Source organism: Suillus clintonianus (assembly GCF_016758775.1).
Source record: "Suillus clintonianus strain FC179 chromosome Unknown DEU56scaffold_6, whole genome shotgun sequence".
NCBI classification, from domain to species: Eukaryota; Fungi; Basidiomycota; class Agaricomycetes; order Boletales; family Suillaceae; genus Suillus; species Suillus clintonianus.
Window position 1 is genome coordinate 754,662 of NW_024539230.1, and position 23,976 is coordinate 778,637.

The following is a 23,976-nucleotide window of genomic DNA, read 5'->3' on the forward strand; positions in this document are numbered from 1 at the left end:
GATCAAAGTCCGATGGGCGTTTGTTTATTTCTAAAGGCTTTACCAAATAGCAACCAAAATGGAAATAAATATGTGGCGGCCGGCGGGAACCAACCGAAGTTACAGAATTTAGAGAACTTCGGAAGCACGCTTCACGCCAAACAGAAAAGACAATTCTCGTGCCCACGAGCTACAAGATGTCCAAGTCACGTCGTAGTCTCACAGGTGCACTGGGCAAGCGCTCAACTTTGATGGCTACCTCCAGCTCCAGCGCAACCGCCAGCGAACTTTCCGTCGTTCCGGAGTCCTCCTTCGTGTCCACGTCCGCTCATTCAATAATACCGGTCTCGTCTGCTCCAGTACCCCAGGCATACTCGTATTCGCACCAACGCAGCCCGTCGCCCCCAGCGTCGAGCTATTTCCCATCTGTATCCGCCACACACAGTGGTGAACCACTGCCCACTCCAGGCGCTTCTACCCACTTTGCATATAGCACAACCCTAAGAAGACATCATCTTGAAGGCCCCACTCTTCAATTATCTACGAATTTCAGCGACATTACTTCCAGCGTCACGACAGAGGGATTACCATCGCTCTGGCAGAAGGCAAAGGGTGTCATTGCACGCCAACTCACAGATGGCACTACAGAAAACCGTTATGAATTGGTCAACCAGCCCTCAAGACTTCGGGAAGATCGAGACAGGAGGGAAACACCTTCCGCGCGTTTTGCTCAGTGGACAGTTGAAGTGAGTATGTCTTTTCATTTCTTCATCTCCCGTGCGTGTGCCGCACTGCTCCCCACCACGCATACAACTTTTCTAGAAATCCAGAATGGAAGCACGTTTCGTGCATTCCGATCCGCACTTATTTTTATCCTCCCGCTATTCCTGAAATAGAATTTCTTGAAATGGCTGGATTCTAGCTGGCGGCTCCGGTATCAGGTGAAGTACCAATGAACTGACCAAATTGCCTTTGTAGGACACTCTGGCACACCTCAAAACATCCCCAGTCTCCGGTCTTCCTAGTTCATCGATTTTAGCGCTGCAGGGTGTCCATGGATATAATGAATTTTCCGTATCTATGCCTGAGCCAGCTCTGCTCAAATTTGCCAAGACCATCTACGAGAGCCCATTGATCCTGCTCCTGTGCGGCAGCGCTGTAATTAGCGCGGTCATGGGTAACATTGACGATGCAGTCAGTATCACGGTAGCAGTACTAATAGTTTTGACTGGTGAGTACTCAAGGAACATCATTGACGTATCTCATCTTCCCTAGTTGGCTTTGTACAAGAACAGCGCTCGGAGAAAAGCCTGGAAGCCCTCAACAAGCTCGTGCCACACCACTGCCATGTGATCCGGTGCGGCACGATTATTCTGTCACATATTCCATTTTCTCAACGTTCACAACCATTCGCAGTGATCAACGTGATATACATATCCTTGCCAACGAGCTGGTTCCTGGGGATATTGTCTCGCTCTCCTCGGGAGACCGTGTTCCCGCCGACATGCGTATCATCATGGCAGTAGACCTCGAAATTGATGAGAGCAGCCTCACTGGTGAGACCAACGCACGTCAAAAGGATTCCAATCCTTGTGTCTCTCAAGTTTCTACGCCCACAATTGTTTCGAGTGACCCAGAGAACGTAGGAGATATTGCGCTAGCTGAACGGTCATGCATTGGATACATGGGAACTTTGGTTCGGAACGGTGAGTAAATACTAAGAGCGGGATCCGTGTGCTTAGGCTCCACACTACCTTAAGGTCGCGGCATGGGTGTCGTGATCGCAACTGGTACTCAAACAGAGTTTGGTGTGATCTTCTCCATGATGCAGGATGTAGGTATCTTTTGAGCTTTCAATCAGGAACATGCTTAGCTCTAAACAGGTCGAGGAAAAACGTACACCTCTTCAATTGAGCATGGATGAACTAGCCAAGAAATTATCGATTATTTCATTCGGGATTATTGGAGTTATCTGCCTTATCGGCATGTGGCAGCAGCGGCCCTGGTTAGACATGTTCACCATCGGAGGTAGCTGATTCCATTTATGAAACATTTACTCGTTTGACTTTGTATGCAGTATCTCTTGCGGTAGCAGCCATCCCGGAGGGCCTCCCCATAGTCACGACTGTCACGTTAGCTCTTGGCGTGCTAAGGATGTCAAAGAGAAAGGCCATTGTGAAGAAACTTCATTCCGTCGAAGCCTTGGGCTGTATTTCTGTCATCTGTTCTGACAAGACTGGTCAGTTTATAATTACATTATGTTTGTCTTTTGTCACAATTGATGTTACAGGCACCTTGACAAAGAATGAGCAGACCGTTACAGAGATATATGTCGTCGATGAGAACATTCACGTCGATGATCCTCAGTCAGCAATATCTCCGGCGGTTAGGAAGGTACTGGAGATCGGCTCTTTGTGCAACAATTCCTCGATGTCTAAGGATCGTGACAGCAAAGTTGTTGGTCAATCAACCGATGTAGCGTTGATAAATGTTCTGTCGTTATTCGATATGCCAGATCAACGGCAGGTAGGTTGACAGTCATGGCATTGCCAGTGTTCTATACTGAATTCTGTCTTTAGTCCTTCACCCGTCTTTCAGAAAAACCTTTCAACTCGGAACAAAAGTACATGGCCGTCAGCGGCATCCACTCCTACTCCACAACTCTCTATTCAGGTTCTCCTTGCGAAATGTACTACATCAAGGGATCCATTGACGCCATCTTGGATCGTTGCAAGTACTACTATGTTACGGACGGCTCAACACCTGCCTTGGATACTAGCACGCGTAGCGTTATACTGAACAACGCCCAAGCAACAGCATCACGAGGCCTTCGAGTAATCGCCATGGCGTATGGCTATGGATCTATCGATTCTCCACGTCAGGATTCTGCACAATCGCAACACCGCGCCACCCAGTCGATGCCACAGTCACGGACCCCAGTGCCTGATGAGGACAAGACCAATTTGGTTTTTGTTGGGTTCCAGGCCATGTTTGATCCCCCGCGCAAGGGAGTTGCGGATGCTATCGGCTTGCTCCAGAACGGCGGGGTACAAGTCGTTATGATCACCGGAGACGCTGAGCAGACGGCGTTGGCTATCGCCCAAAAGCTGGGGCTCCGCGTTGGTCCTGCACACGGTCATGACGGCCAGCTCCGTAAATATTGCTTGACTGGAAAGGATCTTGACCAGATGAGCAAATCACAGCTCATTGAACGGGTAGGCAGCGTGAGCGTATTCGCGCGGACGACACCACGACATAAAATGGCGATTGTCGAAGCCTTCCAAGCTCGTGGAGCTGTTGTGGCTATGACTGGGGACGGGGGTGAGTGCTGTCTATATCTTGCTGTGATTAAGCTAATATGATTTGTGCCTGCTTTTCGTCGGCCTGTTTCGCTAGTCAATGATGCGCCAGCCTTGAAAATGGCCGATATCGGTGTCTCGATGGGGAAAAGTGGTACCGACGTCGCGAAAGAAGCTGCTGATGCTATCCTCGTGGATGACAATTTCAGCACAATATTACCTGCTGTCGAGGAGGGTGAGCGATTCGCCTTTCATAACGGTCACATACTAACTGAAGCCGGTTCTAAAGGCAAGGCTATCTTTCACAACATCCAAAACTTTTTATCATTTCAGCTCAGCACAGCTGCCGCTGCGTTGACGCTCATCACACTTAGCACGTTATTTGGGTTCAGCAACCCCCTCAACGCCATGCAGATACTCTTTATTAATATTCTGATGGATGGTATGTTCTCTGGATCGCTTTCGAATAACAGATGTCTGATTTGTTCCCAGGACCTCCAAGTCAATCGTTAGGCGTCGACCCTGTAGATCCAGCAGTCATGCGAAGACCACCACGTAAGAAAAACGAGCCAATAATAACGAAACGACTTTTATACCGCGTCCTTTTCTCGGCGGCTACGATCGTCTGTGGAACCTCTTTCATTTATACCACTGCATTGGGTGATGATCTCGTATCAAGGCGGGAACAAACTATGGTCAGTTCTTGAACTCCTGGATTCTGCTCATCGTAACTTACATATCGCATAGACTTTCACATGCTTCGTCTTCCTTGACCTCGTGTCAGCAGTGCAGAATCGCGGTCTCGGATGTGGGCTGATACAAAATAAGATGCTCGTGACAACCGTATCGGTATCATTTCTCGTCCAGCTGGCACTCGTTTACGTTCCCTTCATGCAAGCGATCTTCCAAACAGCTGCTCTTGGCTGGAAGGACCTGTTAACCATCTTACTCATAGCTGCAACGTCTTTCGTGCTGCATGAAGGACGGCGACGATTCGAGAGGGCGGTCCAGTCAGACGAAACATATGCTAACATCGCGGAAGAGATGGCATGATCTTTATTCTCTAATAGAGGGGCTGGGTATCTAGGCACGAATATATGACTGAATAGAGCGATGGATAACTATAGGGTCTACATAGTACTACACATTATAACCTTGTACACACACGAGATCAAACTACCACACATAGCTACCGCACAATTGAAAGCATGTTCTAGGTTAAGTCATCGCCTTGTAGGGATTGAAAGCTGGGGGAATGATCATCCAGGACGGTGCGCCAGGAGGGACTGCCCGAGGGGCATAGCCGGTCGCAAGACGAGATTGCGAGTAACATTCTGTACGGAGTTCCTGAATGTATAGGTCAGCGAATTTAACAATGTTTGACAAGGAAGCTGACGCACCTCGAAACTCCATGACCGAAGACCAGGTGTCGCCGAGATACTCTGAAAGATGCTGGAGGTATCTTGCGCCACTTCATCGGTGCAAATTTGCATGTCGTGTGACATACTGGAAGTGTCATCGGAGGAAGGGTCATCGGCCAGATTAGTGACGGCATGACCCCGAACGATGCCTGTGGCCATCGCGCGTGCTCGAACTGGAAGAGGAATCATTGCTCTCTTGGAAATGGCACCCTGCCAAACCGCCGCTGCCCTCGAAATGAAAATACCCTCGTCATCTTCTGCAATTTCAAAAGATAGGTTCAACGGCATGTCTTTTCCTCCTGCACCGAGCAGCTGAGAGGGTTCTGGAGACGTGTAATAGTGGCCATAACCATTGATTGATGTGAGGTTTGGTGTATCGGGAGGGACGGTCAGACCGAGTGTTCCGACAGCGCACTGCGCAGACTGCAAAGACATGGTGGAGAGGATTGGGGCTTAAGCGACTGAAAGATGGTTTTGCTGATACGCTAGATTTTATATTGTAGATGATGTCAAAGGAAGCTGCTAGGGTGGATTGACGTCAATTATTAGTTCACTTCAATCGGCAATGGAGAAGAATGAGATAACGCAATAAAGCACCTCATTTACAGGGCATATATGGCTGGAAAAGACCAGTTGCTCACTGAGACCGGCGACGTCCACACATTGTGAGACTTTGATATGTACACGGTTGTGGATTGACCCAAGGAACAAAAAAATGTTCACACTGCATCCGTGACTCGAAGCACTTTGACCGAGCTTCGCCGAACTGACAAACACGTGACACACCCTAGGGTCCCTAGCGCACTTGGCATTCTCAGGCATTCTCCACTGGGTCATCAGCGGACGTTTGAAGGTGTTTAACAACTTGTATTTAATTGGTCCTACGCTCATACGGAATACGTCACCTGGAATGCCCAGGCGTATTCAACCTGGTCGACTTGATCCTGAGGCACCATGATGGTCAAGACACCCGACCTGTCAATGCCCCACTTAAGATTCTTCGCTTTCTTCGAGGGTCCGAGCAGTACAATGCTGTCTCCCTTCTGAATTGGCAGCGCCACACCACCCGCGTCTACTGTGACTTGCCCATCGCTCGGCTTGTTGAACGCAATGACACAAAATGTCTTTGGAGTGGTGAGAAATCTAAATGATCCTGTCGGGTCTTGAGATGCTTGATACCAGTAATCCTGGTGCGAATGCGCGTCATTGACAGAGAAGAATGCCAAAGGGTACCTGCCACCTACTGTTGCATATACACAGTCGCCTGCATACTTCAACCATTTGCCGGCGGCGAGGAGGTTGTCTGCCATCGGTGCAATGATGTCGCCCTCCGCGGTGGGACCGACATCGAGCAAACTGTGAAATGAATGAAATAAAATAAAATAACCAGCAAGGTGATAATGCTATTACTCACTAGTTTCCGTTCTTGCTCACCACATCGACCAGTGTTTGGATGATAGTCGTTCCGTTCTTGTACTCGCTCGCATTGGTGGCAGTATTCAAACCGTAGCTGAATGGGTCCATCCCTTCGCTCGTCTCCCAGCGGCGAGTGGATAGGGAACCAAACGTCGCATACTCCGGTGTGTCAAAGTCCGGGACCGCACCACAGCCTTAAGTGGATATTGCATCAGACATGCCTCACAGCTCGCAGCAAAGACGACCTACGATCATTCATGATAACCTGATAACCACTCTGCATCGCCTTGTTGTAGAATTGTGCAGCAAATTCCAATGTCTTATTGGGGCCCCCAATGTCGCACCACTAAGCCCCCGTCAACACATGCTTGATCAAAGTCAGTGCTAATAACAAACTAACCATGATTTCTGTGTCATAGTCCAATGCCAAAGACAGCATCTGGGGGTATTGTAAATCCTCAACGTAGTCGCTGATATTCAATATTCCGGTATAAGGCTCCAGCTCAGACGCATTGAATGCATTGTGCGCCAAGCCTCCTGGCCATTCACCAAACCCGTACTTGAAAAAGTCTGGATTGAACCTGCAGGAGATTAGAAATAGGAAGTCATACTCGTGATATCAATACTCCTACCATTCGGGAAGTGAGTAGTATGTTCCACGATGAATATCGGGATAATCGGATTTGGCGGTGTCCATGAGCTCTTTGACAAAGTCACGATGTGGGTTTAGGTATACACTACTTCTATGAGTGGTATTTTTTGTATCAAACAGTGCATAACCGTCATGATGTTTCTGCAATGTGGCATTGTCAGACTGTATCGGTAACCAATGAAAAGGAGCTCGCACAGTTACGATGACAAAGTACTTTGCCCCAGCTTCGGTGAACAGATCTAACCAAGCACTGGGATTCCAAGTAGATGCCGTGAAATTAGCAATGAAGTCGTCATATACGACGTCCTGCAGTTTACAAGCATCAGTACTAATGGTGACTAAAAGCCCATTATGAGTACCTTCCCATAAGTGTCCAGGTGATGTACCCACGTCGGTGAGCTGGAGTTCGGAGGATTATGGAGATGCCAACTTCTCTGGTGTAAGAAAGACATGTCGCAGATGATGGAGAGCTTCCTCACTTATACCACTCCGCGTATGAGCCAGGCGGGCCCTATCTAAAATGCATCAACCATTGTGAGTGTCGCCGATACCACGAACAAACCCACCCAAGCAGGGACACTGAAAATGCCCCAGTGGATGCTGCGAATACCTCAGTCCACGGATCATATCAAACCCTCAGGAGTCACATCTGGTACGTACAAGATTCCATACTTCGCCTGGTTCCACCAATTAGGAGTCTCATGTGTGGTCAGGACATCAGCGTCTGCTGTCCATTCGGTCCGCAGCGGGACGATGGGCCAGCCATCGGACATCCCGACGACATTTCCAAATTCATCTTTGACCGTGACTGTTGCATTTCCCGTCCCGTTGTTGTTGAGAACAAGGACGTCTACACGAGCCTGGTCTGCTGGGACCAAGCGGTACACCAAGCCAGGTGTGACTGTGGAGACGCCCTCTCCTGCTACTGAGATCTCATACCGTGAGTCTATGGATGCGTTCATGGATGTCGCGTAGCTCCCTGGGAGTAGATTCGCAAGGGTGATGGCGATGGCTTGTGCCCGCTGGCCGTTGACGTCCTCCCACCTCGTGCTGAATTGGGCATTGCGAACGGAGAGCTGGGGTGTTAGAGGGCCAGTTGCAGGTTCAAAAGAAGGTGTCATAGAGAGTGCGAATATATGGAGTCTGTCTGAGGTAGAAGACGTTTCTGGGAGCGTGATGCTCTCAAGCGGCGCACGAGAGGGGACGGACAGCGATATCTGGAAGATGTGGCTTGAATTCCAGTTTTTGCTGGATGAATATTCTTCGAAATGATATGGTCTGTTAAGGGGTCAGTGGTCAGTATGAATTGACAAAGACGATGCACGTCTTTTACGTTCGAATATCTCCCCAGTTGAGAATAGGCCATTTCCACCAGTCTTTTCCAGTGACTAAAGGCTATCCGTGAGCTGGCAGAGTCCGCGTAGGGGTCGGGCAAACCTAACATTGCAAGTATTTGACTGAGCTATCCGCGTAGGTCAGATTCAACGTTCCACTTAAGCCGTCTGCGAATTCAAGTTGAAGTGTTTCAGAGTCGGGGGGCGCGGGTGGTTAACTGCACTTACTACCCGAACTATCCCCTGCATATACGATGTGTAGCTCATGAACATAAGTTGCGTTCGAAAGTTTCACAACTTGTCCTTCAGCAATGACGTTGTCTTGGCTGTGTCCCCAAGTCGATGGTAGGTCATACTGATGTGATCACTGAGTAAACAGACAACACGTCATCGTGATCCTCACTGAAATTCCATTATATAACCAAGGACCCTCAGGCAGGTACTCCGCCGCATACGTCGCGCCATTCCCATCGAAGTTGCCTGTGGTGCCATCTAGCGAAGCAGCCTGGTTATCGAATAGACCGCTTAGTGGAATAACAGCGGATGGAAATGCGATGAGGGATGACTTCACAGTCCTCAAGTAGGAGAGCAAAGCCCCGCACAGTAATGGCACACCAAAAACTCTCATGGTGGCCTCGAAGGGAGGCTGCTCCGCAAGGATGCATGCTTTTTCTACCCACAGCTAGGCAAAATATCGGCGTTATGTCACTCGCATAAAGAACACCGTCTGACCATGGTCACAGTACTCATGTTCATGGCATATGCTTCTTTCATATGTATGTTAGTTGGCAAGAAGCGCATCAGATGATCTATGGGTTATTTTGAAGTGGTGTATATGACATACTGAGATGATGAGAAGACGAGAATAATGTTGTAACCGCCCTCGTTTCTATGATGCTGTTAAAAAGGCTGCGAAAAGATGCCTTCCGAGTCGGAGCAATACCCACCCTGAAGTGCTCTAAGAGAGATATTTCAATGATTTCAATCCTATCGAGCATGGATTAATCAAGCAGGGGGCAGCATTTCGAAATCATCGACTTTCACCGTGCGTTCTGGTTCCGCGAAACCAGCCCCTTCTCCACACCGGATCTAATGTCGTATTGCACCGTCACGATGAACGATGGCTCAGGAATTAATCAACGGGGTAGGAGACTCAGAAGGAATGAATGAAGTGCATTTGGGGCTCTGGTTCAACTAAATTATGTCGTCCTGAAGTTGGAAGTTGTCAACAACCTAGCAGACCGCACGGACCGACTTCAAAGTTCGACAAAGTGCGCTTTATGTTTGCGAGTGTTTGGCGCTTAATGTTTTGAATAATAACTTATCAACGTTAACCTCTACTTCAGTTAGACCTTCTCAATCAGCTTCTGCGTCATTTCAGCAGTGTTTAGACTGGAGGATTGACGCTTGAGAATGACCAGAAAGCGGCTCGGGTAGCGCGACGTTCTTTGGAACCAAATATGGCCCGTACGCCGATGGCACTTGCGAACACGCAGTAAATTTCTGGCTTCAGCTTTAGAGCCACTCCACAGGACTATCTTCCTTCTAGCATTTGCACCGGTCTACACGTCGCGAACAGGTACTATACATAGTACAAAGAGTCCATGATCTTCTAATCTCATATTTGATTGCTACAGATCGATATTCATCAACTCGGTCCTTGTATATTGGGCCTTCCACGTCACACTGGATGACATGTGATATATAGACGGGTTGATGCTACTGGTCCAGCCATGCACTCTTGAGTTTAAGACGAGAATCTCGGAACAGGAGATCAGGCACATGCTGCAGAATTATTCTGAGGGTGCATGAGGAGCTTCATCGGAAAACCCCCTGGTGTTTGCGTAGTTTGTTGCAGAAAACATTTTTCTACTAAGTGCGTTCCCAGTGATATTTTAAATGCTGCGCTCAACTTGCATCACATATAGACTGCCTAGAAATTCCAAGATACTTGCAGAAGCGGAATGGGAATTTCTTTGACGTTGCGGTTGTGCCACAGCTGCAAGAGATGAAACAATGCAACCTTGGTTGAACGCAATCATCCAGATCCTTCGAAGCTCCCGCAGATGGATATCTAGAATGTTACCCGTAGCATCCAACATTTTGCTGGGATGCCAGAACGGAAGCTTGATAGACGTTATTGAGATGCTGCAGCGAAGGAGTGCGACAGCGGACAGGGGAGCCTCGCCGGTACTCGCTTTTCGCCGCCAAGTATTGGAGGGTCGCCAGTAGATATTCATCTTGCCTTCTCGGGGGTGTGGCTGTTTGGAGAGAACCCCAGCTGTGCTCTATAATTATCTGATGGCACCAGAGGCTATCATGATGGACGTCGGACGATAACCGGCTCACTAGTTAATAACGATTAGTCAGAATCAATCAGCAACGCTGCGGCCTGGCCGCACTCAATGACTTGAAACTTCCAAACCACGAGAAGCGCTCAATTCCAACCAATATGCCTGGCAATCTCCACCCTTCCCCACGCCAACGCACAGATGTCCTTAATAATTTGATCGCACAGGTCAGCCCATCTGTCATCGATGTCATCTGTGTCAGGAGTTAACCGGAAACCACCTAGTCCTTAGTCACTATGGCGTGCGATGCCAACTTGTAGGCAACCAACAATGCCAACGCTAGTCGCACAAGTCGATTAACCGACAACGTCTGGATTGCTCCACTGAATTCCTTCACCTGCTTAGGCTGCTATGATCCCCTCATAAGCAGCCACTGCCACGATTACCCGGATCAAAAATATTGCAAGTTTGGCTAGGCAACTGCTAGTGCTTCAAGACCTTCTTGAAGTAACCCTTTCCAGAATCGGCGCAAGTGCGAATACAAGTTTACTCAGCACCCGCGTGATCTTATCGTAATCATGACACAGAGCCGTCACCCTGAGCCAGGTACTTATAAATGAATCAAGCATCCATCGATAATCATCATCCAAATACCTTCAAATCGTATACCATCCTCACCCCCAGCAATCTCACAAAATGGTCAAATTATACGGTTTCTCCCCTTCCACATGCACTCGTCTCGTCGCTCTCATCTGCAAGGAGAAGGAGATCCCATATGAATTGATCTCTGTCAACCTTGGCAAAGGCGAGCAGAAGGACGCGTCTTTCACCGCTGTTCAGCCATTCGGACAGGTCCCATACATTGTGAGTCAATTCGTGGTCAGATCTATGTCCTTCACTCACGCGCCATTGAAGGATGACAACGGGTTCTTCCTATATGAGTCCCGCGCGATCGCAAGATACCTCATCAAGAACTACCCCAACCAGGGCACTCCCGGATTGATTCCCAGTGACGCCAAGGCTGAGGCCCTCTTTGAACAAGCAGCTTCGATCGAGACGTTTAACTTCAACGCCTTCGTCGCGCCCATCGTCTTCGAAAAATTGTTCAAGCCGTGAGTAGTTCGCTTTCTCGACCCAACGTAGCTTAGAAGGTTTCTCTAGGCGCCGTGGTCTGCAACCAAATGAGGAGCGTGTCGCCGAGCTGTTGGCGGCCCTCCAAGGCAAGATGGACACGTATGACTTGATCCTCAGCAAACAGAAGTACCTTGCTGGCGACGTGCGTCCAATTTCTTGTCCTACACTGGCTGTGAACTAATAGGACTTGCTGGATATTTAGTCTGTCACGCTCGCTGATTTGTCGCACTTGCCTTATGGCGCTGCGTTTTACCAAATTGGCTTCTCTGAGGTGTTTGACAGCAGGCCTAACCTCTCTAGGTAAGAGCTGAGGTGCTCGTTGTCGTGGATATGATTTAATCGTTTGATGCACAGGTGGTGGAAGGACATCTCTAACAGGCCTGCTTGGCTTGCTGTCAAAGACGGTGCATGAACTGTCGTTCAGTAGTTTAAGGAAATGCAGTTGACTAGTGTCGTTGTGTGTAATACCAATGGAAGTCCAGTTTCATGTATATTGCTTGATTCATCGCAAGAATCCTGCTTGGGAATATCGTGGAAGTTACTTGCAACAGTCAGTTTAAATCTGGCGGGCATCATCTAGTAAATGTACCCCGATTGATATCTGGTGCAATCATGATTGGAGATCTTTGCACCGTCGTGCGCCCTAGCTAGTCTACGCGCTAGTGAGGGGAATTTGGAATAGGCTGATCTGCTCAGTGACCCTGTGCTGTTCAGGGTGAGCTGACACTGTATTACGTAGAGAGGCACGAGGGGAATAGAGTATGTAAGGTCTAGACCCGCGCGCATATCGATGTTGTTTTTGTGCCACGATCATCGTTTTGCCTCAATCCTACGGCGAAAAAAGCGCTCTTGCCAACTTGCTGATACAACCTTTTGCCTAAACAAAGAGCACAGCTAGCGAGCCTCGAATTGTCTGCGCAGCGACGCTATCACGAGGGGCTGTGACCATCAGACAAAACCTATGTGACTGAACAACTTTTGACAGGTATCATGATTCTCACTGATATATGTAAGTGTGATCATTCCGGTCAAGATTGAGAGCGTGGTTATGCAGGTGATCTCCATCTTGATACCATCCTCGGAGAACCCTTGGCACTGGCAGTGTGAGTTGGATCCACTGCTTCCATCTAAATGAACTTCCTGGTAACAAGTTCTATATTATGGCCTTAACGTTTTTACCTGGTTACCAGATGGGAGTGAACACAATTTTAATATTGGGTGCCAGGATCGACATCCCACTGCGTCATGCCGGCGGATGGGATACCAAGTGACACCGACTGTATAAATGGCACGCCACCTTCGACTTCTGATGCTCTTCTGATCATGCGGACACCCACGGTTGGAACGCCTAAAACACCGGAAAGGACCCGAGCAATGTAGTTGACAGCAGGTATGAAGACCGTGTGCTGGACCGCGGAAGACGAACAAAAGTGCGTTCGATAACATGCTCGCCTTAGGATCAGATCGTGATGGGATTCGACGACGACGCTTACATCCTCGAGAGCAACTGGAAGCGAGATTCTTAGGCGGTGCCCATGCGGTGGCCTTCCCCAATTGAGTTGGCGGCTAATCTTGACATTGCCATGATCTTGCCATGTAGTCATTTGTCTGTTAATCCCAGGTTGTAGAATACAAATTTAGTACATACTAGAATCTTTTGAATTCAGTTAATGATGAACACGCCGCCGCCCTTATATTTTCCCAGTTTGTCCAGATTGTCAACTTGAGTGAAAGTACTTATGTCCGTTTCCTCCGTTTCCCATTCCATCCTCTCTCGATTGTCACCCTTCATGAACTTTGCATCAGGTTGGCCAGGACAGCGATAACCAGGTCCGTTGCTCGTCGTATACAACACTGACAACCTCATCTCCGACGACCAACTCACAGTTTCACGAGCAGAACGCCCTAATCATTGTACACAATCCAGTCCCTCAAGACCCTCATCGCTCGTTTTTTGATTGTCTAGAAATGCCACCAAGACGTGGCGCCCCCCCTCTCAACTCTCTGAGTCCGCAGGATGCCCCAATGCACTCTGCTTCCACCCCACCCTCTCCTGCTTATATGCAATTTCCTCAAGCACGTTCCAATTCTCCATCTGGATTTGCTCATCTGCTCTCCAAGTCTTCAAGATGGTTCCGAAAACCATCTGATCCACGATTGGCGTCGGGCGCAAGTGAACCTCGAAGCAGCACCAGCTCGGTGGCCGTACGCAAACCGAAGATATCCCGCCCTACAGACCCACGCCCCATTTTCCAGGGTTTTCAACCGGAATCCCGCGTTAGCGACGCGAGCAAGTGAGTATTGTCTTGTAGCCTGCTTTTGATGACCCTTGCCTCGACTATGTCGTGTTTTCGGATAAGGTCACCGCCCGCGTCTTGAGTCTTATGGCATACCCTGAATTGATACACGTTCGTGTGTTCGAGACGCATTCTTTGCATCAAAGTTTGGCTGTGCATCGTAATGCGTGTGCTGATAACTCGATGTGCTTCTTAGGTCGGTTCTAGACCTCTCTTCCAAGAAGTCCTTCGATTTACAACGTCCCTTTCCCACTTCACAACCATCCTCTCCTGATGTCAATGGAAGTCTCGGTGATCTTCGCAGCATATCTCGCAAAACTTGGTCAAAATCCGCAGATGACCTTGGAAACTTCTCGGCATCCTCGTATTCCTCTGCAGACATCTCATTTCAACATAGAGTGGAAGAATACAGAAATAGAAGTAATAGCAGCGCAACCTTGCATCCCATACATTCTGGTCCTGGAAGCCCCGTGAAGCACATATTCCCGACCATTGTGACCGATATCACTCTTTCATCTTCCCCTCCTGAGGGCGGGTTTGTCTCTCCTGACCCTGGCATTTCCATCTCTGTCTCCTCACCCACTTCAGACGCGTTCGTTTCCCCTCCGTCAGAAGAGCCACCCCATGTTCACTCCCGTAACACGTCATTCGCTCCTCGATTACCTTCTAAGCTATCTGCGTCCAAGCTCGGGTTTTCCCCAACAAGCCCCAAAAGGAAGGGATCAGGTTCCGAGCGAGATGCCGAATCAACAAAGGACAAAGATAATGACCGGAGTGGCCCCAATGGCACGCGTGGTGTCTTTCCTTTCGGCCTTGCAAGTCCTTCTTCCAGTAAACTGCCACTACCCAACCCAACTTCCCTCAGTGGCCAAAATACAACTTCTTCGTCTTCACCATTACTTGCGCCTACTATGCTCAAACCTGATGCATATGACAGTCACGATTCGCGTCGCACGTCGCAGATCGTTTATAACGCCGGTTTCATCAACCGTATGGGAGATGCCGCACCATCGATCTATGCGCACTATCGGCCATACAGCACTGCTACGAATCTGACGCTGTCAAAGGGATGGAAATCGTTCAAGGCAGAGCTTAAAGGATCGAAGTTGTACTTCTATAAAGCACCGAGCGATCGTAGCGCAGCCATCAAAGAACTCTTTCCAACTGAGATCGTTCCTGCGCTCGAAGATGACGAAGTGGACGTCGAAGCCGATACCTTGGATGATCTAAGGGCTAGTAGGGGTAGAGATGACGGTGCAGGTGGCAGGAAGAAACGTGCATATTGGGGTCGAAGGACGCATCCTGACCTAGTTCGCGGTGAGGGTGGTATAGAGAAAGGGACCTTTGAGGCTCTCTTACATGAAACCGTATTCGCCACGACCTTTCTTCAGCATTCCGGCGAGGAGCAAAGTGCTTCCACAGGCGAGCCTCGCAGACCAGAGTGGAAAGACTTATCTTCTGCTGTTTTGCTCTGCTTGCCCATCCTCGTGGGCCGAGAGTCATTTGAGAACGAGTTTACTCGTTTATGTGATAACCTCGTGAGTGGTGCGGACGAGAAGACAAAGAATTTTGAGCGCTCCTGCGTTTCATGGATGGCTGGCGAGTATCTACGGTACCACGGAGTGCCTGCTGATGAGCCTGGCTGGGATGCTTGGCGAAAGGAAACGATACCCGCCTTTTCATGGAACAAAGGGTCGGCCTCCGGAATGCCTAAATCCACCTCTACGCAAGCCGTTTTTGCGCCTTCTCCAAACCCTGGCATGTACACTCCCTCAATGACCGGATCTACATTCTCTCCAAACTTAGGCACATTCTCCCCCCGGCCAGGCGACGACGCCAAGATGGCATCTCTAATGGAAGCCTTGGGTACTCCGGGATTGCAAGCTCCCGCATCATCTGTCAAGCCTATCTCCCCACGACAACAACGCCTCCAACATCCATTCGCTGACCCTAAACAGCGTGTATGGACGTTACTTGCGCAAGACGGCTTCACCCGCGAGGTGCTCTCGCTCCTTGACCCCACATCTGTCGCCCATAGTTTGAGAATATTCCATCGACGCATCCTTCAGCAACTTCCTGACAACCTCACATCAGATCATATCTTGAAAGCGGACAGCGATCCCGGCGCTTCTCCAGATCAAGGTGCTGGTGCAACGACCGGCTCGTCGCCGTCGGCAGCACTGTTTGGAAGCGAGGACCGACCCCACTGGCTCACGCGACTACTTCTCATGCAGATTCTAGGTGCTGATCCGTCGAGCAGCTCTGGGGTGGAGCGCAGTGCGTCGTCGCGCACGCATTCGCGTTCTGAAGTGATCTCCATGTGGGCGAGGATTGGAGAGCTTTGTCGGATTGCGGGCGATGAGTGCTCGTGGATGGCGATTTCTGCTGCGCTGTGCTCGCGTCCTGTTGCACGGCTTAGCAAAGCGTGGAGGCGAGCTGATCGTCAGAGTATTATGGCTATAGAGTCGTGGATTTACCCTGGGGGTGATGGACAGGTCGCGCTTATCAATGGGCCTGTTTTGACGCCTTGGGGTGGGGAGATTAGGGATCGAGCGAAGCATCTCCTTGAGCAAGCTAGAGAAGAAAGGACGGATGAGGTATGGGCTACAAAGCCTCTCTTACAGACCAGGGATTTGTTCGAGGGCCTTCGGACGAAAGTTTCGTTGTGTCCTAGGAATCCTTCGACGGATAATCTTCCTCACGACGTTGAAAAGCTGCTCGACTTTTGGCAAGATTTCGTGGAGGAGAAAGGTAATCAGAGCTCGACATTGGCGGCCAAATTCCAACGGTACGTTGAACAGTCAGTATCTTGCGGTAGAAATATGTTGATTTGCGAATAGGGTGGATCAATTTATGTCACTTTCGTTGGCTGCGGAACCGAGGCGGAAAGGACTGTTCGAGCCGTTTTTCTGGTCACATTCCATGTCTACGCCGCATACGCTTTGTCATCCCCTTACGCCCCTGCTATTCGTGGATCCGTTGCCGACTGTGACACTTATTGATCGGGCGCAGATTTGGCGCGGCCGGTTAGAGAGTGGACCAACGAAGCTTAGTGTTGATGAGCTCCAGCGTCTCCGCGGACTTGATGTGGCGCTTACTCCGGCGTCTCGTAGAGCGGATGCCTCGTCCAGTAAAGATAAGCTGTTCAACATCGGCGACGTCGACATCCGGGAGACTGCTATTCCTGTTTATGATGGAGAGCTTCTCCTCGTCGCTCGCAGCGACCTAGACCCATTGTCCTCATCCCGACCTCCTTCCCGTGCGCCATCCAGACCTCCGAGTTCTGTAGTGGAGGGCAATTCCGACAAACCTATGACGCGTGCGCCTTCCATCCGTGTAAAGCCTGGATCGTCCCAGGGTCTCGAGCGGAAGAGCAGTGTTGCGCGTCGAAGCTCGTTGCCTTCTATATCTTCTCGACCGAATGCTATGGTGACAGAGGTGTCGTCAGAGCGGCCCATTCGCGTCATCGTGCAAGCTGGGACTTTGGACCGCCTGGTCAATGTCCTTGTGCATGGTCTTCAGGGCGTATCAGTAGCTGTGGCTGACGACAATGGCGAGACGTCTTTAAGGGACGGCAAAACCAGGGACCTTGTCGTTGATCGAGCTGAGTTTGCGCGGGTATGGTGGCATGTGTTCCGGAGCTTTGTGACGCCTATCGTCTTCTTTGAGGTATGATAGTCTCATTTCCGCGTTTGAGTTGACCTAATTCGTATATTCTATAGCTACTTCGTAAACGCTTTTTAGGCAGTCGACCCTCCAGCCAGCCCTCATCAACCAGTTCTCTCCACGTGATACAGTTTCGATCGGAAGTGCTGGAGGCGATCAAGGACTGGATAACGTCTGGAGGAGGAGCTCAGGACTGTCTCGATGATGTTCAGCTATTTGAAGCAGTGCGGTCTTTCCTGGAAAGTCCGTTAGATCGCGCTTCCTTAGATGCTTCGACCATGGATGGAAATGATGTCCGGCAAGCTTGGGACGCTCTTGACAGCGCTCGTCAAATGACCCTCGCGGCATTCACAGCGCAGACTCGACGACCTCCGTCCGCTTACTTGGCTAATGCCCGACCGTTGAACTCGACACCTCGAGTACGATCCTTTGGTAATCAATCACCAGACGTAGATGCAATCAGTGCCGATGAGCTTGTGGAGAACTTGAACGCTATGGGTTCTGCCGCACTTAGTAATATCAGCGAGGAGGTTAGTCATCCCTTGCTAACTTCTAATTATGGGTGCTCATTTTCCTTTCAGGACCTTTTCATTACCGCTGATCTGTTAGAGGTCCAAAGCGCAGATCGTACCGGCTGGTTTTCAACTCGGGAAGTGCCATCGACTGATGACATCGACATACAGTCCATGTATTCCCACATGACGGACGTTCAGCCATCTTCGCTGATATCCGAGCTTTCTCAGGATACTATCTATCGTCTCCTACCGCCTAGCATCCGCAGCTGTATTCGTGCCTTTAACATCCTTCGGAAATGGACGATTTCCAAGCTCGTCGCACCGAAACTGGGGATCCGAGTACGGCAGGCAAGAATGGACCTTTTCCTTCGAGCCATCGAGATCGCCCGTCTGAGGAGTATGAACGCTGGTTCTGCATCCCTCGGATGTGGGGACCGACCTTGTGTCCGGTCTTTCGTCGAAGCTGTTCTTAGCTCGGCCATTGTCAGTTCCGAAAGCCGTATGCATCATCGTCCATGGCAAAATCTTGCAAATATTCGGGGGGTTCAATGTGACAGCCTTGTAGGGCTTCTCTCGAGACCGGCTGTGCCCAAAAAGTCGTATGGAGATGTTCTTGCTATTGACGTTAGCTGGATTTTGGAGCGTATGCTCGAGTTGGTGAGCATACCGAATGTGGTCATGACGTCGGGCGAGAATGATCAGTGCATCATAAACTTGGACAAGCGCAGGTGAGGCTAGTTATGGGTTATGAGGTACGGTCTGCTGACAAGTTCATTAAGACACCTTTGCAATCTCATTTTAACTACCCCGTCGCTCGCAAAGAGGAGCCGTCCCCGCGAAGAGGTCGACCGTAAAGACTTCGAACGGTTGAACAATATCGAGAGAGAGATGAACTTGATTTCACTCGACCACCGAAGTATCAGAGACGAGGCCCAGCGGGAGGCCCTACAATCTCAAGGCAATGTTTCGGCGTCTGCCAAGAGGACCGTGCGCCCATTCCAGAGGCTAGTCGCGATGCAACAAGAGAAGTACAAGCGAGACAAGTATCTCCATGACCGTCTCAGCAAGGACAAAAAGCAGGAGCAATTGCGCAATGAGCGGAGAGATGATCAAATTAACAAGGCGATGCGGTCGCGAAAGCCGATGACTCAGGTTCAGAAGCAACACCGGATGAAGAAGAGCTACTCCTCAGCGTTTTTCCAACTGATGAGGCCTATCTCTAGTGCATTTACTGATAGCACGCACGCTACGGCATTGAAGCGATCGCCCGCTGAATTGGACTTCTCGCCCTCTGGTAAACCTTCTTTGGTTCTTTCGGTCGTTGACGCTCGAGTTGCCCAATTTATCAATAACGAGAGGTCGTTCACTTTCCAGCTGGACACCGAAGACGGCGGACATTATTTACTACAGGCTATTTCTAAACAAGAGATGGTACGATGGATCGAGCAAATCAATCGTGTTGCGAAACTTGCTGCTAAACGCCGCTTGACGTATCTTGGAAATTCACCAAAGCCGCAACTTGCAGACCATATCCATGACCATCCGTCAGCAACCACAGCTTCGCGGGATCCCAGAGCTGGTAAGGTATTCCATGTCCTCCATGTTGCTGTGTCTTATGCGTTTCTAGTCTTTGGAGTCGAACTTGAGTTCCTCCTCGAGCGCGAAGCTAATGGAGCGCAGCCCGAGATTGGCTCGATCCCGTCCGTCATGCTGACTTGCCTGTCAGAAGTCGAGTATCGTGGCCTTAGTGAAGTTGGCATCTGTATGTTCTGGCGTCGCTTGCTCTTGCAGAGGCTTAACGTTTTTTACAGATCGTGTTGCTGGAGCTACTTCTGAAGTCAACGCTCTCCGCGAAGCCTTCAACAGAGGTAGGTTTCCATTTGGAATGGGCCGCACGTGATTAACTGATGATTCACTAGGCGAATGTCCTATAACCCCCGATACTGATATTCATTCTGTGTGCGACTTGGTCAAGTCGTGGTTCAGGTTGCTCCCCGAGCCTGTCTTCCCATCATCGTCGTATTTCAATGTTATCGAGGCGATGAGTAAGGTCCATTCCGTCAATGATTTTTCGTCGAAACTGACGTTCTTCCAGAGCTCGAGAATCTTAACTCGCGGCTTGCTTGTATCCGGAGTGTTGTGCATGGACTTCCCCAGGCGAACTTTGATCTTTTAAAGAGGGTCACCGAACACCTCGATAGGTGAGTTTCTTGTTCACTCGTTTCTTGCGTCAAGCGTGCGATACTGATGCTACTCCAGAGTAACCGACTACGAGGAACACAACCAAATGGCAGCCGAGGCTCTGGCAATTGTTTTCAGCCCCAACCTTCTTCGCGCACCGCAGAATGACTTTGCCTTAATCTTGGCGAACATGGGACATACCCACAAACTTGTGAAAGCCCTGATCACCCATGTACGTGGTATGGCGCTGCTCATCGTTTATTTACTGATCTTTGTTGCAGTTCCATGTAATCTTTGATGACGAGCTTGAAGCCGACCACGATGTAGAAGAAGATGAAATGGAGGAGCCTATCCTCGAGGAGGACGAAGAAGAGGAGATAGATTCTCCAGCCGCGGGCGATGAGTCATAGACCATGGACGCTCATGTATTCAGTAACACCTAACCCCCCACCCCATCTACAACGGACTCATTGTTGTCGTCATAATCCTGTTGCATTCCGTTTTCTGGGTCACCTACGGCCGTTCGCGGATATCTATCATGGACATTGTACAGTAACACACATTCTCGCTGCTCATCCTGGCGTTCTTTTTGGCTTCATTCATTTTTACTTCATTACTCGTGCCTTTCCTGGTCTGCGCAAAATTACTGTAAAGCAGTCTAGATGCTCCCGTAGCACTGTCCTAATCTTCATCCCAGTTACTTGCTTGTTGAGGGACTTTGGGTCCTCCTGCGGGTTTGCTCATGATGATGCTGTCGACGCTGAGTACGGATACGGCGGCTTCTGTTGCGAGCTTGATCGCCCACTGTTTTGCGGCTAGTGGGTCGAGAATCTTGAAGTCAGTAGCCAGCAGAGTGCCATCTTCTTCAGCCTGGCGTATAATCGGTCAATCAAAGGGTAAATGATTCAGATCTGGTTAACATTACTTCGATATCAACGCCCCAGGCTTCGCCGCCCTTCTGTTCGTGCTTGGCCCACAACCGGCTGAGTACCTCGTTACCCTCAGCACCTCCCAGAGCGTTCTCAGCAAGCGTCCGGGGTATTACCTCCAGTGCTGTCGCATACCGTTTGACAGCATGTTGTGCCAGCCCCCTCATCCCACTCCCGTATGCCTCTACACGCTTGCCCAACTCCAGTTCCGTCGCACCGGCACCAGGAACTAGCCGTGGATCTTTTATGAGAGACTTGATGACATTCACACCATCATCAATCGCACGCTCGAGGTCATCAAGATGGTTAGCCGTTGCCCCCCTAAGCACGATCGTTGCCGTGCGCGTCTTCTCCGTGTGTCCTTGGTACCCTTCCTCGCCGGCAGCAAGCTGACGGAGCACTGTAACGCGGTCTCCGCCTATCTCTGTTGTCTCGAAGATGTCGACGTAGCCTGCTTCCTCTGGGGTGGGTGCGCCGACGCGGGCGAGGGGTGTAGCGTTAACGACACGAGCTACGCGGCGAAGGTCGAACTTGGAGAGGACTTTGAGGACGGCGATGTTGAAGCGATTGAGGTAGTGTAGGGCGAGGTCGCCAACGGATGAGCCTGCGATGATAACTTTTATGCCTGAGTCGGCAATTTCCTTGAACATCTGTATATTGAAAGACAATTAGTAGATGCAAAATTTAATGGGATGTAGAAAAACATACCTTTTCGAGTTGTAGTTCCTCGCCGCGGGTGAAGTTGAGCATTTCGTCCGCGCTTTTGAGGAGAACGGTGCCTTTTGTTTCGGTTTGGGCGACGTCGAGTGCACAAGTAAAGACGGCCACTTTCGCATTTGAGATTTTTTTGACGATACCTTTGGGGTGGGGTGTAAGTGAGTGCTGCATCGAGCATTGTGGTAGATTTACCTTCCGGTTCGCGACCGAAAACCATGCCTTGGACGACTTTGCTGCCTGAAAGACTGCCGCCCATGATCTTCACGACGCGGACGTTGTCGACGTTGAAATTCTTGGGATTTTTGGGCATGACGGCGAGTGCGGCTTCTGCGACCAATGATGAGAGTATGTCCTCGTAGCCGTACTGCTTGGATGCGATTGCGGGTTTGAGGGCTGTGATCAGGGACTCCTGCGTGAAAGGGGACGGTAGGCTAGATGTCGATAGATCTACGCTGCTTCATTAGAAAATGTAAAGGGGAGGAGGAAGGAACTCGCTTTCAAGTTCCGTGAGGGCTTTGGTGCATGCGAGTTCGTAGCCCTTGATGACTTCGCTAGGGTGGAGGCCCATCACAAGAAGGTTCTCCGATTTCTTGAGAAGTTCACCTGCAAGAATGATAACCATGTTAGTAGAGTCACCCATCTGGCATCAAGTTAACAAATGGATGGTGATGGGGTAGAGAAGGACGCACCTCGGACTCTTGAGCTTGCGAGGCCATGACAAGGAGCTTGGCAGCTGGGTGAACGACTTCGACCTCCCTGATGATGGTTGCGGCATCGGATGTAACGAACAACCGGCCCAGGTGATTTATTATGAGTTTATTCCGGCCTAAGAGGAATCAGGATAGACATGTCATAAGCGCAGGACACACGTACCATTGGGACCAAAGCTTGTCCGTACGAGATCTGATAGTTCTGAGACTGCTTGGATGTTTCGAAGGACGGCATCCTCAAGGCCCTGGGATACCTTGTATCCATCCTTGAAGAGCTGAATGTTGTTGGCCTTGGGTACTTTCAGCGACATGGTATCGATGAAGTCAGACGCGTCCTTCAAGTTTGCGCGTTAGATCTATCATATCCAGGACGTCTCCCACGGTCACGCGGCGATGCCTTCCAATCCACACATCAAGCGCTCATGCTTGAATTTTACTCTTAAAGGAGGCTGCGACTATTATGATACAAACTGCGAGCTTTAAGACACTATGAAAGGTCGGAAATCAACTGATCCCTCAGGCTGCCCTGGATACTCAATAGGTCGAGCACATCATTTAAGCACTCTGCATTGATGTTGGGGTGTGCAACCTCCCTTTTCAATTTTATTGCAGATTCGAGGAACCTGCGAATATGAGCATCGACTTGCATATATGCTGTCTTGGCAGTGACAGAGGTCCTGTAGTTGTAAAACAGATCTTGAACTAAGTGATATAGTCAGAAGGAATGTATTTAGTGACATAGAAATTCAGAACATACAGTCTCCTATGTTTTCTTGTTGAAGAAGCTTGTCCTTGTTCAGAGCAGAGATCTGCCCCCAAGCCACATTGCCAAGAGCTGATGCAGTCAGTAGGGTGGGTAGCAGGGAAGAGATAATGCTGTACCTTCAAAAACCTGATTGACAGTTTGCCATTTGGCCAGAACTTTTTTCTCTGCTAATCTTTCAGCCTGAATGCTCTGTATGTCAGCTTTCAGTAACTCTAACTCTCTTTGCAACTTCTAACCCAACTTGATTAGTTACAAGCTAATATCAAATCAATTTTAAAGGCTTACCTCTCTGCTGTTCACTTCAGAGTGATTTTTCACCATCATTGATTTTCTCCATGCCTTGGGTGTTACCTTGTCAATGTTGGATTCCGCTCCTTAGCCCCTATCCGGATATAGTAGAGTCTTCTGATATCCACCGAAATCGGTTCTAGAAATGTATCAGCAAATATGATGTATCAGCAGCTAATATTCTGAAGATCAGAGGTGAGCGGATCGGGCGAGGGGGCACTAGTAGATAGAAACAAATCTAACTTCAGTCTGGTATTGGGACTGAAGTGCTCGTGTGGTAAGTACAAAGTCTATAAGGTAAAAATGTTGCTATACTAATATGAGCGTAGCTGGGGATTGGGGTGAGACATTGCACACTAGCTCGACGTCACCTGTCCATTC

The 23,976-nt window shown here is 49.6% G+C and overlaps 6 protein-coding genes across 6 annotated transcripts; 3 read left to right on the plus strand and 3 right to left on the minus strand.

The window, feature by feature from the left end:
- The first annotated feature begins 82 nt into the window (after window positions 1-82).
- On the plus strand, window positions 83-4,434 carry DEU56DRAFT_483328 (uncharacterized protein). Its single transcript, XM_041346444.1, has 13 exons — window positions 83-725; window positions 958-1,210; window positions 1,255-1,336; window positions 1,396-1,685; window positions 1,740-1,813; window positions 1,863-2,007; window positions 2,057-2,218; window positions 2,270-2,505; window positions 2,559-3,300; window positions 3,376-3,513; window positions 3,568-3,720; window positions 3,771-3,973; window positions 4,026-4,434. Exons 1-13 carry the CDS (start codon window positions 177-179, stop codon window positions 4,329-4,331), a joined length of 3,333 nt encoding a protein of 1,110 aa, XP_041213862.1. The 5' UTR covers window positions 83-176; the 3' UTR covers window positions 4,332-4,434.
- Window positions 4,414-5,386, minus strand: DEU56DRAFT_483359 (uncharacterized protein). Its single transcript, XM_041346445.1, has 3 exons — window positions 5,341-5,386; window positions 4,679-5,218; window positions 4,414-4,625 (listed from the first exon to the last, which is right to left on the minus strand). The coding sequence occupies exons 2-3, from the start codon at window positions 5,132-5,134 to the stop codon at window positions 4,497-4,499; spliced, it is 585 nt and encodes a 194-aa protein (XP_041213863.1). The 5' UTR covers window positions 5,135-5,218; window positions 5,341-5,386; the 3' UTR covers window positions 4,414-4,496.
- A 159-nt stretch (window positions 5,387-5,545) lies between these two features.
- Window positions 5,546-8,890, minus strand: DEU56DRAFT_775266 (glycoside hydrolase family 29 protein). Its single transcript, XM_041351645.1, has 16 exons — window positions 8,834-8,890; window positions 8,505-8,783; window positions 8,330-8,456; window positions 8,210-8,269; window positions 8,101-8,155; window positions 7,428-8,045; window positions 7,334-7,367; window positions 7,247-7,278; window positions 7,127-7,196; window positions 6,963-7,073; window positions 6,748-6,908; window positions 6,516-6,696; window positions 6,365-6,461; window positions 6,114-6,309; window positions 5,944-6,055; window positions 5,546-5,886 (listed from the first exon to the last, which is right to left on the minus strand). Exons 1-16 carry the CDS (start codon window positions 8,873-8,875, stop codon window positions 5,587-5,589), a joined length of 2,475 nt encoding a protein of 824 aa, XP_041213864.1. The 5' UTR covers window positions 8,876-8,890; the 3' UTR covers window positions 5,546-5,586.
- A 2,198-nt stretch (window positions 8,891-11,088) lies between these two features.
- Window positions 11,089-11,938, plus strand: DEU56DRAFT_727092 (glutathione S-transferase; the record flags this gene model as incomplete). Its single annotated transcript, XM_041347961.1, has 5 exons — window positions 11,089-11,256; window positions 11,308-11,504; window positions 11,554-11,668; window positions 11,729-11,826; window positions 11,881-11,938. 5 exons carry the CDS (start codon window positions 11,089-11,091, stop codon window positions 11,936-11,938), a joined length of 636 nt encoding a protein of 211 aa, XP_041213865.1.
- Window positions 11,939-13,494: 1,556 nt separating this feature from the next.
- Window positions 13,495-20,595, plus strand: DEU56DRAFT_727081 (uncharacterized protein; the record flags this gene model as incomplete). The annotated part of the gene is made up of 12 exons (XM_041347960.1): window positions 13,495-13,820; window positions 14,020-16,611; window positions 16,664-17,492; window positions 17,546-18,019; window positions 18,071-18,732; window positions 18,784-19,583; window positions 19,632-19,766; window positions 19,816-19,872; window positions 19,924-20,049; window positions 20,100-20,205; window positions 20,264-20,417; window positions 20,467-20,595. The coding sequence occupies 12 exons, from the start codon at window positions 13,495-13,497 to the stop codon at window positions 20,593-20,595; spliced, it is 6,390 nt and encodes a 2,129-aa protein (XP_041213866.1).
- Window positions 20,596-20,866: 271 nt separating this feature from the next.
- On the minus strand, window positions 20,867-22,852 carry DEU56DRAFT_868756 (chaperonin Cpn60/TCP-1 family; the record flags this gene model as incomplete). Its single annotated transcript, XM_041355516.1, has 7 exons — window positions 20,867-21,055; window positions 21,111-21,764; window positions 21,823-21,971; window positions 22,024-22,278; window positions 22,327-22,471; window positions 22,521-22,657; window positions 22,705-22,852. 7 exons carry the CDS (start codon window positions 22,850-22,852, stop codon window positions 20,867-20,869), a joined length of 1,677 nt encoding a protein of 558 aa, XP_041213867.1.
- Between the last annotated feature and the right edge of the window lie 1,124 nt (window positions 22,853-23,976).

What these genes read in the sequence shown, in the direction of transcription:
- DEU56DRAFT_483328 (XM_041346444.1), top strand. Translation starts at nt 177, where the DNA reads ATGTCCAAGTCACGTCGTAGTCTCACAGGTGCACTGGGCAAGCGCTCA. An exon ending in TCTTCTCCATGATGCAGGAT is followed by an intron (nt 1,814 to 1,862) that starts GTAGGTATCTTT and finishes AGCTCTAAACAG; the next exon opens with GTCGAGGAAAAACGTACACC. An exon ending in GGCTATGACTGGGGACGGGG is followed by an intron (nt 3,301 to 3,375) that starts GTGAGTGCTGTC and finishes CTGTTTCGCTAG; the next exon opens with TCAATGATGCGCCAGCCTTG.
- DEU56DRAFT_775266 (XM_041351645.1), bottom strand. Translation starts at nt 8,875, where the DNA reads ATGAAAGAAGCATATGCCATGAACATGAGTACTGTGACCATG. An exon ending in GGTTATATAATGGAATTTCA is followed by an intron (nt 8,457 to 8,504) that starts GTGAGGATCACG and finishes TGATCACATCAG; the next exon opens with TATGACCTACCATCGACTTG. An exon ending in ACTATGACACAGAAATCATG is followed by an intron (nt 6,462 to 6,515) that starts GTTAGTTTGTTA and finishes ACGGGGGCTTAG; the next exon opens with TGGTGCGACATTGGGGGCCC.
- DEU56DRAFT_483359 (XM_041346445.1), bottom strand. Translation starts at nt 5,134, where the DNA reads ATGTCTTTGCAGTCTGCGCAGTGCGCTGTCGGAACACTCGGTCTGACC. An exon ending in TTCGGTCATGGAGTTTCGAG is followed by an intron (nt 4,626 to 4,678) that starts GTGCGTCAGCTT and finishes CTATACATTCAG; the next exon opens with GAACTCCGTACAGAATGTTA.